This window comes from Ailuropoda melanoleuca, chromosome 3, assembly GCF_002007445.2.
Source record: "Ailuropoda melanoleuca isolate Jingjing chromosome 3, ASM200744v2, whole genome shotgun sequence".
NCBI classification, from domain to species: domain Eukaryota; kingdom Metazoa; phylum Chordata; class Mammalia; order Carnivora; family Ursidae; genus Ailuropoda; species Ailuropoda melanoleuca.
The window spans coordinates 138,804,311-138,816,763 of NC_048220.1; the positions used below are offsets into that span (position 1 = coordinate 138,804,311).

General features: G+C 46.7%; 1 protein-coding gene across 1 annotated transcript in view; it reads left to right on the forward strand.

The window, feature by feature from the left end:
• Positions 1 to 12,453, forward strand: part of CTNND2 (catenin delta 2) — a 966,176-nt gene that overhangs the window by 802,710 nt on the left and 151,013 nt on the right. The window contains exon 14 of the mRNA XM_034657085.1: positions 4,600 to 4,785. Coding sequence (XP_034512976.1) covers positions 4,600 to 4,785 — 186 coding nt within the window. The remainder of the gene's footprint in view (positions 1 to 4,599; positions 4,786 to 12,453) is intronic.

The following is a 12,453-nucleotide window of genomic DNA, read 5'->3' on the forward strand; positions in this document are numbered from 1 at the left end:
GCCTTATGAAGACTGAAGAACCTTGGTCAAAATCTAAAGAAATGGGACTGTCTACATGTTTGTTCTCAGAGACTAGTCAGTGTTTCATAAACCAGAATAGAATTGGGTGGGCTTTTCCCATGTGGGAGGTATTTTGTTTTGCCTTAATTTGCCTTTTGTTTAGTTTTGATTCAATCTAAAATTGTCACGTAATATCCTGATATAAACACAGACTTTACTGCTGCTTTTTAAGTGACCTGTGTGATAAATGTGAGACCTTAATGAGACTTTGTCCAGAGCCACACTATTGACATTTTGGACCAAGGTATTCCGTGTTGTGGGACCATCCTTTGCCTTGTCCGCAGCATCCCCTGGCTCTCCCTACTGGATGCCAATAGCATCTCCCTTTCCGGTGGTGACAAACAGAAATGTCTCCATACATTGCCTAGTGTACCCCAGGGGAACAGAACTGGTCCTGATTGTAAACCACAGCCATGTGCCTAGACCGCATCACAGCCTCTGACTCGGAATGTCCACCTCTGGTCTCAGACGTGTGTTCCTTTAAAAGTTCATCAGGTGATTTGATGCGCGTCCTCCACTGAGAACCCACTTCAGTAGATTAGCTACAGCTTTGAAATGGACTCTGATCAGAAAGACGATGAAATGTAAGTCAGTTATAAAGTCAGGTAAAGAACAGGTAAGAGTGGTTTTAGCCCCTTAGTTACCAGCGGGCTGGGGGGAGGGGGTGACTTAGCCGTTCTCCACCTTGTCTGCCCAGTGGAGTGGCTAAGAATAGCCGAGCCGCTACTCCCCACAGTCGTGGGTGCGCACACCTTCTGGAACTCCAGCCCTCGCAGTACTAGTCCGCTGCTGCTGTGAACGCGGTTTGTCATCTGATCACCGCCGCTGAGTTATGCAGGCGTCCATTACTTTGCTCTGTGTTATCCGTTTCGAAGACGGAATATGAGATGCTGTAGATGTAATCAACCCCTCTTGTAAACATCCTTAATGGCCATTTTAAAACTTTTAATATCATTGATAGGAAGATTAAGTCCCTAAAAAAAAATGACCAGCCAAGATGTCTTGAGTGTTTACAGATGCCTGTTAATATAATAGACCAGTGATTTTTAAAAGAGCTGCCGGAGGTAATTCGCAGAGGCTGCCGTGTGAAGATCTGCTCATTCAGAGCAGTAAAGACTACAGCATCCGGACACGAAGCCTCCTACTATAATGGATACAGAAGGAGCTTTGATATTGTGTGGGCCTTGCAGTTGAAAATAAAACCAGAGTCCACAGCCTCTTGCCTTGGCCAAGTGCCCATGCCAGCCCTGGTGGGAAGATAGCCTTTAGCAGCATGGGTCCAAAACAAAGTGCTGCGAGCCCCACACCTCTTTCCTGACGCGGCCGATGGCTAGATCCCTGGAGCCCCTGGGAGATCCCCTCTTTAAATGTCCACATTGTATTCAAAAGAGGAACCTGGAATCACTGGGAGTGTTGAGGGCGGCCATGAGAAGACACGGCTATTTCTGGGGACGGCGCGAGAGCACCAAGCTTGTGTAGATGTGCCACCCTTAGCATTTGCTCACTGGAGGACGGTCCCCAAGTACCCCCGGCTTCGAGACGAGGACGATCGCCATAGCTTCTGAACAGATCAGAAGTCACAAGTGACTTAGCAGGGCCTGGCCGGCCAGAACGTGCCATGGAGCTTTACCGTATTATGGTCCCGCAATGTCTCATTTGGCCCTCTGCCTGGTCCCCTCTGAGCTTTCACAAGGACAACGTAGCAAGGGGAGGAGTGCACATTCTCTTTACGGCCAGGTAAATGTGTAAAAGGGCCTGGAATCGGTGCCAGCTCTCAGGTCGGCGCCTGTCATTGGGACAGTTTGTGGAATGGGTCCCATATGGTAGAGCAATCCACAGACAACTTCCAAATTAGCCCTTTCTAATAGAAAATAAGGAGTCAAAGTGACCCTCGTGGCCAAGAGGAGTGGCTAAAAGCACTGGTGACAGCGATGGATGTTAACTGCAGAACCACCAGCTGCCACCCACCTTCTGCTGGTGTCCCAGAGAAGGGCAGTGGCTGCCTTTTTTTTCTGTCCTCTTTCCGCACTCCCGTAGAGGGAAGAGCTTGAATGGGTGACCCTCCCACATCAAGCCTGGATAGAGGGATGAGGTCAGTCCCGGTGACTCCCTCGCCCCATCCCACCCTCTCCTCTGCACCCCCGCTCTCTGCCAACCCCGCTTTCCCTCCCCCTCCAGCTTCTCCCCAGCCATCCCCAGCCACAGGTAGATTATAAAGCATTTCTGGAAACTGCCCTGGATGTGTTCCCCGTAGTCATTTGTTAAACAGAGGCGTGGAGGTGCCCCCAGGGAAGATAAACAGCAGGATGAGAAAGAAGTTGATTCTCCCAAGTCTTTGATGTAAGAAAAATCAGTTTGAGCTGATTTAAAAATCGTTCTGACTTATGCCATAACATTTTCCTTTCAGGGAGAGACTTTTCTCTCTTTCATGCATCCTCCTGTGTTTACCTGCTTTCATGCCGGTTCCTTTTTTGATGCTGAGAGGATGCTTGAAATAGAAAATCAAGTTGACTCAAAGCCTGTGGGATTAGCAGCCATGAAACCTCGAAAAGCTGACATGAGAGGTCTGGAATGGCAAAGGCTTCAGAGATAGAGCCCGAAAACCGGTTTTCCTGCTTGATTGTCATGCCCCCAGTAGTCAAGTCAAAGACACACGTGCAGCCTTTTCCCGGGTTCCCGTCCTGGGAGGGGAGCAGTGCAGCCCCCGTGCCTCCCAGGCATGACCGAGGACTAGAGAGAAGGGGCCCAATCTGCTGGGAGTCTCAGCTCCTTCGTCTGTGAAACAGAGCCATGATCCCTGTCTCAAATGCTGCTGTACACAGCAGGTGCCTGAGAAGCCATAGCCAAACTGGCATCCTTTTAAAAATAAAACTTAGCTCTGTTCAGTTTTTCCCCCATTATCATTTTTTTTAATTGGGTATATTTTTCCTCTTCCCACTGTTCATCAAATGCAGAACAAAGGTCAAAATTGATCCGAAATTCACATGTGAAACCTAGTCTCCAATGTGATGACATTTCAGAGGAAGGGTCTTTGGGAGGAAATGGAAGCACAGAGAGATTAAGCACTTTGCCCAAGGTCACACAGCTCCTGAAACCTCAGAGGCAGGACTCAAACCTAGACTGGCTGGCCCTAAGTCCCATGCTCTGGACTTGTCAGCCGTGCCGTCTGCACCACTGTTCATGGTCTGAACGCTCGTAGAGTGCCTACCGTGGGCCAGGCACTCTTCTCAGCACATACATACTGTCTTGGTTTCCCGTTGCTGCTGTAACAAGTTGCCACAAACATGGTGGCTTAAAACAACACAAATTTGTTATCTTACTGTTTTACAGATCAGGAGTCCCAAATGGATCTTGTTAGGATAAAATCAGTGTGTCGCCCTGGCTGCATTCTTTCTGGAAGCTCAGGGGAGAATCAGTTTTCTTATCTTTTCCAGCTCCTCGAGGTGCCCACAATTCCTTTGCTTGTGGCCCCTTCCGCCATCTTCAAATCCAGCAGTGAGAGGTCACATCTTCTCACACAACTTCAGTTCACTTCTTTTGCCCCCTCTCTCACTTATGGGACCCTCATGGGCCCACCAGGATAATCTGGACAATCTCCCCAACTCCCCAACAATCTCCCCAGTCTCAGCTGACAAGCAGCCACAATTCTGTCTGCAACCTCCATTCCCTCTTGCCACGTAACCCAACCTTTTCACAGCCTACAGAGATTAATGTGGACATTCAGGGGGGCAGGGAGCATTCTACCTACCTCATCTGTACACATACATGCTCAGCTCCCCTGATCCAGACAGCAAGCCAAGATAGGGGCACTGGTGTGATCATCTCACAGAGGAAGTTACTGGGTCAGAGAGATGCTGGGTGTATTGCTCAAGTCACACAGCCAACAGACAGAGATCAAGGGCCTTACAGGTGTCCAGCTGTACAACATGTGTCCTCAAGCACTGGTTAACCCCCACGCTAAGAAAACAGGAACACCAGCCATCTCCAAACAAATCAGTAGCATGGGAACATTTATGCCCCCAGGTGATCCCAGCACTCGGCTTGCCTGGGACCCCCTGGCTTTGTATCTCTTACCTCATTTTACTCCCAGAGAGTGCCCTGGCGAGTGGGAAATATTAGGGTCTCCCTCCCGGAGCTGATGGAAATGTGAGTATCCACACCCTCGAGGATTCTGAGCGGTGCGGGCATGTGCCATATCTTGAAGCTCTCCCAGGTTGTGGGTTCTTTCCTGCTCACTAGTGCACTTCAATCAACAATGACAGCTGTTTATAAAAGTAACTAGTGTGGATAAGAAAAAGGTTTTAAGACCTTCTCAGGCTTCTCTCAGTTTTTTCCACCGTGTCAAGGGAGCCTTAAGGAGCCAGCAGCTAAATGTATCCAGAAAGAATTGGGGATGTGGAAATGACTGCTTTCCAGGGTGGAGGAGTGCTGGTTAGTTTTTATTCATTCCACCTTTCTTTTTCTTTCTTTCTTTCTTTCTTTCTTTCTTTCTTTCTTTCTTTCTTTCTTCTTTCTTTCTTTCTTTTTTTTTTTCTCCAGACCGTTGAAAACTGTGTGTGCATTTTAAGGAACCTGTCGTACCGGCTGGCAGCAGAAACGTCTCAGGGACAGCACATGGGCACGGATGAGCTGGACGGGCTGCTCTGTGGGGAGGCCAACGGCAAAGACACGGAGAGTTCCGGGTGCTGGGGCAAGAAGAAGAAGAAAAAGAAATCCCAAGATCAGGTAATGCCGGTGACTGGCAGTGGCACACAGTGATCCCCTTCCCCAATGGAAACATTAATATTCTGCGTAGATAGGTACGGGACTCCGTACTTCCCATGCGTGGTAAAATCACTCATGCATCTGCACAATTTTCCCATGGGGCTCTCACGGCTCAGACGGGGTAGCATCGGATGACTTTGCCATGCCCTGCAGCCCAGCCAAGATAGGAACTTTGAAAAAGAGAGTCTCGTGAGTCCCAGGCAGGCTCTAAGATACCAGCTTGTAGAGTCCACCCGGGGAGCTGATTCTTCTGTGTGTCGATCCACGCATTGATGGAGGTCCTTGCCAGGGATAGGCTGGGTGCCTTGCAGGTGGTGCAGATGCACACAGTAAGTGTGCTGTAGGAAGGGAAACTGAGGTGTGGTGTAGGAAGGGAAACAGAGCAGAAATGCACAAAAACCCAACATATAGTTTACTGTGTGTTTCGAAGCATTTCGGTATGTAATCTTGCGCTTATTGTTAGAAATGGGATGGGGGGCAGGGCTCAGATTCACAGTTCTCCAACAAAATGACATTAGGAGCTTGGCCTTGGGGGACAATTCTGATAAATTCAGAAAGCTGTCCAGCTGGAGAGGTCTCTTCAAAATGGATGGACTTTACCTCAAGCAGCTGTGAGTAGGCTGCCTGCAGTGAAGTAAAGGCCAATAGGTGGCCACTCTTGGCCTTGCTGGAATCAAGACAGCCTCCAGCCCTCTGCCCAGGGCCTCTGGGAGACAGAACCCTTCACTCATTGGGCCCCCCAGGGAAGGGTGTAGTGTGAGTAGTAGCTGCCAGCCCGATACCCCTGCTACTGAGGTTGTTGCATCTCACTGTGGTCTGGACACGGTGGTCATGCATCCAGCTTTCCCTAGACAGTGTGGTCATGTGTTCAGCCTTCCCTGGACACTGTGATCATGCGTCCAGCCTTCCCTGACAGTGTGGTCATGCATCCAGCCTTCCCTGGACACTGTGGTCATGCGTCCAGCCTTCCCTGGACACTGTGATCATGCGTTCCAGCCTTCCCTGGACACTGTGATCATGTGTCCAGCCTTCCCTGACAGTGTGGTCATGCATCCAGCCTTCCCTGGACACTGTGATCATGCGTACAGCCTTCCCTGGACACTGTGGTCATGTGTCCAGCCTTCCCTGGACACTGTGATCATGCGTCCAGCCTTCCCTGACAGTGTGGTCATGCATCCAGCCTTCCCTGGACACTGTGATCATGCGTCCAGCCTTCCCTGGACAGTGTGGTCATATCCCAGCGGCTAACAGTCATGCAGACCCAAGATCTGACTGTCCTCAGGAGTGAACAACTAAGAAAGCAGGACAGAATTCACAACACTCTCTCTTAGCAGGTTTTAATTCAAAATAAATTTGCAGAAGTATCTGTTCATATCACAGCACATCATTTTTCAAAGTATTTTCAAAATCATTTTGCTTTGAGGAAGGATTAGAGAAGCTGTTTTGCTTGGAGTAAGGATTCATGAGAATGCATTCTTAAATATAATTCCCAAATTTAACTTGAATGCACCAGTGTTTTCATTTTTTAGGCTCTAGTTCTCTTGCTGTTTGTGGCCCCTGAGGGCTGCTCCAGGAATATCTACAACTTCTAGATCTGTATGTTCCAGCATAAACACACCTATAATTTTAAAAAAGATTTTATTTATTAATTTGTCAGAGAGAGAGAGAGAGCACAAGCAGGTAGAATGGCAGGCAGAGGGAAAAGCAGGCTCCCTGCGGAGCAAGGAGCCCAATGTGGGACTTGATCCCAGAACCCTGGGATCATAACCTGGGCCAAAGGTAGATGCCTAACGGACTGAGCCACCCAGGCACCCCAACATACCCATAATTTAAAAGATACGTGCTGCTTGCCTTTTTGATGGTGACCATCCCTCTTAGAAGTTCCCAACCCTGCTTTCTCTCCTGTTGTGGATCAGTGCTCTGTGTCCACTGTCTCCCCAAATAGCAGGAGCCTTTTACGATGATTGAGCCATAGTTCTTAATTCAGCCACTTAAAAACCTTCCATCAGGTAAATGCAATGGTTAACTAGCAGGTATTTATTGAATGCCTACTGTGTGCCAGGCATTGTACCAAATAATGTCAGATACCTCGGTTTTCCTTCCTTCCTGGTAGTACCAGATTCCTGGTACTACCCAGACCATGATGGCTTCTGAACTTTTTTAATATCAAATAAGCAATACATGGCCTAACAGAGGTATAATGGGTCCTTCTCATGGCTTCCTGCTGCAGTACTGTATCCCAGAGGACCCTGTCCCTTCACTGCTTCATCCCGGAAAGTGAATGAGCATAATAAAGATTGGAAACAGCATGTGGGCAGGAATGTGGTGCTTCCCAATCTGTCTAGTGATCTTAAGCCCCTGGGGTCTCACCCACCACCTACAGACCCAGAACCTCCAGGATGGGTCCAGGCAGCTTTGGAAGGCAGATTTGGGATATTGTATCAACACATTAGCCTTGGTTTTAAAAAAACAAAAACAAAAGTTTGAACTGAGCTTGAATTCACTCTGATTTCAAGGTTTTCTCTCCAGGTTGTTGTCTGGATTCTCAAATGCATCCTTCTGACGACCCCCACACCTGTCCCATCAGCAACAGCAGGCCCCAAACCCTCAACCCATTTTCCAACTTTCCAATAGCAAGGTGCGTTCACGCGGCTTGAAGCCCTTCAAGTGACAGGTGAGATTAGGTATTGATTGGATCCAGAGAAATCAGGAGTCAGAAGAGAATATTCAGGGACTTACCCCCAAAAGATGCCCTCCTTTCAAGCTGTTAGCTGCTTCCATGGAACCTTATGATGAACAATTTCCCACCTTAGAATGTTGTATTTTTGAACCATATTTTATGACATCGATGAGCTATTTTCTAAGTTGAGTAAGATGAAGAGATTAATACAGTTATATCATTTTTGCCCAAAGTCTAAATTAAGATTTATAAGGGTCATTTGTCCCGTCTCTTTCTCATGATATTGTTTAAGGAAACAAAAAGGATTTCTTGAAGAAAGTTTTTCTGGAACAACCATGTTAAAATACAGTAGAAGGGTGCCTGGGTGGCTCAGTCGTTGAGTGTCTGCCTTTGGCTCAGGGCGTGATCCTGGCGTTATGGGATCGAGCCCCACATCAGGCTCCTCTGCTGGGAGCCTGCTCCTTCTTCTCCCACTCCCCCTACTTGTGTTCCCTCTCTCGCTGGCTATCTCTATCTCTGTCGAATGAATAAATAAAATCTTTTTAAAAAAATACAGTAGAACACTGTTGTTTATAAAGAAACTTCAGAGTTATGGTTTCGGTCAGGTGATAGTTTTGTAAAAGACTTTTAACTGTGCTCTAATATAATGCACATATTTTAGGAAAAACTTTAATGTAAACAGATAGTAGTTATGTTTGTTTGCAATGTCTGTCAAGTTCAGTATATTTAAAAACAGTCAAGACTAAAAGCCACCTTGCGTTTAAAACCGGTGGAAGGGAGGCACAGCTGAAAGGTCTGGCGATGGGGGGAAGAGCATCAGACATGAAGGAGCAGGATAGGATAAGGTGGCCCATCACTTGGCAGCCCTCCCAGCCTGTTGACTGGTCCCCTGGAGGGAACTGACTCTAGATGGCGCCACCTGCTGGGGAGAATGGGCGTTTGCGCCAGCCTGGAGTCAGCAGGGAGAACGTGCTTCACCCTGAGGAATGCGCTTTGCACCTGCGGGAAACCAGGCGGCCATTGCGAATAGTCTAAAGGAATTAAAGGCCAGCTGCCTCAAGTGAGAGGAGAAACCAAGGCCCTGATTCATCACTATTAACAGGTTGCAGCAAGGTGAGAAATGGAAATGTCCCCAGGCCTGTCTAAGACAAAGCATCCCCATCTTTGCCTTCAGAGCCTGCAGACTGATTTAACTCACCTAGAAGCTTCCGGAAAGTTCTAGGTTTACAGCTTTAAAGATGGTCAGATATCCATTTTCTTGAGTCTCTGTTGCTCATAAAGTCAGGTTTTCAAAAAATATATAATGATTACAGAGAATATATGATGCAAAGTGAGGTGAAGGAAAATAATAGAAAAACAGGAGTGTATATAGAGAGTTATAGACATGCTGTAGATAAAACCTGGCCGATTTTGCCAAATGTGTGTCACATGCAAATATAAAATGTGTATTTTTTTTAAAGATTTTATTTATTTATTACAGAGAGACAGCCAGCGAGAGAGGGAACACAAGCAGGGGGAGTGGGAGAGGGAGAAGCAGGCTCCCAGCGGAGGAGCCTGATGTGGGGCTCGATCCCAGAATGCCGGGATCACGCCCTGAGCCGAAGGCAGATGCTTAACGACTGCGCCACCCAGGCGCCCCTAAAATATGTGTATTTTTATATATTGGTGTTTGTATATATACATATGTGTTTCTAGAGAAAGTACAGTAACATCAAAGACAGAGGATAATGATTCTCTTTGTACTTGGCATATTTATGAATTTTCTAATAGGCATTACATTTGTAATCTTTTCAAATACCATTTAGAAAATAATATTTTAGAAAGCATGAACTGATTAAGTCATCATTTGCTTATAAGAATGTATTCGTTTTCTTCTCTTAAATCACTATTAGGGCACCTGGGTGGCTCAGTCGGTTAAGCGTCCAACTCTTGATTTCAGCTCAGGTCATGATCTCACGGTTGAGAAATAGAGCCCAGCATGGGGCTCCTTCTCACTGAGGAGTCTGCTTGTCCCTCTCCCTCCCCCCACTTGGCGTATGTGCGGGCTCTCTCTCTCTCAAACAAATAAATCTTTTTTTTTTTTTTTAAAGAAAGAAATGGTTGCTGTTGAACCATACTGGAACCGTCAGACTATGAGCCCCTGAGTGTACAAGTATTTAACATTTCTGAGCTTCACATTCTGATCCAAAATGGCTTTGCAAATTTATTAATTACTGACTCTGTGTTCAGTGCCTGTTGCCAAATTATAAGAAATTGCTGGTCTCTCTGGCCCTTTTCAGGCAGACCCCTACCCCTGCCCCATCAAACAGTCTACATGTCACGTGTCGGGAGGCCCATCTCACCTGTCAGAGGTTCCACTGCCGTCTAACAGGGCTCTGTGCCAGTCACTGGGCACAGCGGGACAGGGGCAGCACTATGAAGATTGGGGTCCAGGGAAATGCAAGTAGACAAAACTGCTGTATTTACTTTTCCACCTTTTGTAGAAATAAGCATCTTTTGTTTTTCAATTTGGGATATGGCCAAGGTTCCTGGGATGATATCCTGGGATCGGTGGTACTCAAAAGTGGATTTATGCTAAAGAATACCACTGGCTGCAGGCCAAAGCAGACCTGAGCCTTCAAGACCCACTCAGTGTGAACTTGACAGTGCAGAGGAACTGCTGAGAAAAAAGAAAGAACAGAGCAAGACAAGCAAGATGCCCTAGAACTCAGAACTTCTCTTTTCTGCTTGAATATCACTTGTGAATGTTTTAGTTCATGTGGGTAAATAGGTATCCACATGGGTGAGGACATTAAACCTATCAGAATTCAAAGATGATTCTAATCTGGTATTTTCGTATGGTCGACTTTCTCCCAATAATCTTTGTTTCACAGTCTAGTGAGTTGTGATCAATTTAAGAGTAAGTATTATTGCTCTTTTCTACCTCTTGCTTACATTGTAGATACTATGCACGGAACAGCAGGAAGTTTCATTTATGTTATCACCATGATATTTTAGACACAAAAGCAACAGTAATGAGATTCTGCATAACGCCTTTAATGCCCTCTTATTTTTTCCACGATAATGAACATGTCTTGGCAGAACGTCCACCTGCACGTTTTCCTGGCCCGCAGGCCAGCCTCTGAGCTTTTGTTCATGCTTTTCCCCTGTCTGGCCTTCTCCTCCCCTTCTTATACTACTTGGAAAATTGTCGTCGAAGACCAAATAAAACATCACCTCCATCCTTCCAGGACCTCTTGCAAGTAAAGAGTTACTCATCCTCTAATCTACTTTCTCCTGGTTTTATTGAAACTTCTCATCTAGTGCCGATCTGGTGCAGTAGCCCATCCCATAGAGCTGGGATCTGCCGAGGGGAAGGACTGGCTGAGTCCGGTTTCTCACTGACTTCTAGCCCAACACCCAGAACCAGCTATGCTGAGTGACTCTCAGTTTTGAGTCCACGGCAGCCTCTACCCCTTGCTGGGGAGGTGTTTCGAGGAGATGTTCTCAGCTGTGACTTGTCCCAGCCTCATCCATTTCTTTCTTGGTGACGCTCTGCCTCCACTCTTGCTGTGAGCCAAGAGTGTTCTGTAGACCTTCTCTTTGCATTTTTGGTTCAAGCTGTTACCCAGCTTCTCATGAGAATGCTGCATTTTATCATGTTAGTCAATATTCTGCATCTGCAAAGACCACCAAACCTGACAAACGTTCTGTCTTACGATAGTCATCTGAGAGCTTGGGATTCATGTCAACAAGTGTGTACAGGTGTGTCTCAGAGTCCCCCGGAGAAGCAATACTTTTCATCATGCCTTGTTCTGAAGGTGTTCACACGTGACACATAAATGGTATTAGATGTCACGAAATCCCATTGCCTGAAAGGTTTCTTGGGATTTTCAGGACTTTGTATCTGGTATCACTTCTCTGTGAGTGTCAGACATTGCCCACTGCATCATATGGATACTGTTGGCCCAGAAACGAGACTCTGACCCTTACTAGTGATCAGTATCCAAAGCACACAAATGAATTTTCTTGCTGGTTTAAATCACATTGGAGATTTGAATTTTAAAGAAGTTTCTCCTTATTTCGGACAAATTGGATGTTAATTTTAAGCAAGTGTAAATATGCATATATATACATGCATATTTAACATGTAAATTATATATGAGTAAATTAGCAATAAGGTGCAAGATGAAAGGAATACACACACGTCCACCACCCCCTCCTTGTCAGAGCCACGACTGTGGTTTGTAACAGGCACATATCCTTTCAGATCTTCTCTGTCCACATTTATGCACAGCTCTGTTTAACCCTTCAAAATACAGGTTGACTACCTTGATGTGAGTATGTGTTAGGGCGCATGTCAGACAGCCAAACTCTTAGAGTGTATAAGTGTCCTGAGAGTAGATAAGTGTCCTTCCAGCTAATGTGAAGGTCGATGCTGCTGGCAGCCCTGATCTGTAGTCCTCAGAGGCTCTAAGATCTATCGTGTTCTCCTCTTTGGGATAATTCCTCCTTCTCATGGCTCACGATGGCTCTCCATGTCCATCGTCCAGGAGCAGGAAAGGCACAAAGAAGACTGGGGAAGGGGGGAATGTCCTTCTCTCCAGGGCCCACCTGAAAGTCATATACATCACTATTGCTCACCCCTTCTTTGTTCTGTATCGGGTCATGTTAAAACCCAAAGTACAAGGTGGGGGCAGGGAGTGTAGCATATTTGTGGGCCAACTGTGACCCCAGGGCATTCTCTTAACTAAGGCAAAGGGGGCGCCGTGGCATACCTCAGGGGGTGCAGCAACAGCTTTCTGTCCCTGTGAGGGGGGAATATTTTATTACCGAAATCATTGAGAGTTGTCCGCACACGGTAATGAAAAGTTCACTTTTATTTATTTCACTGTTGGCAAATTCCCTGCCAACAGTACAGCCCCTGATTACTGGCCCTCGGTGAGCGCCCCCGCCGCCCACCTTGGCAC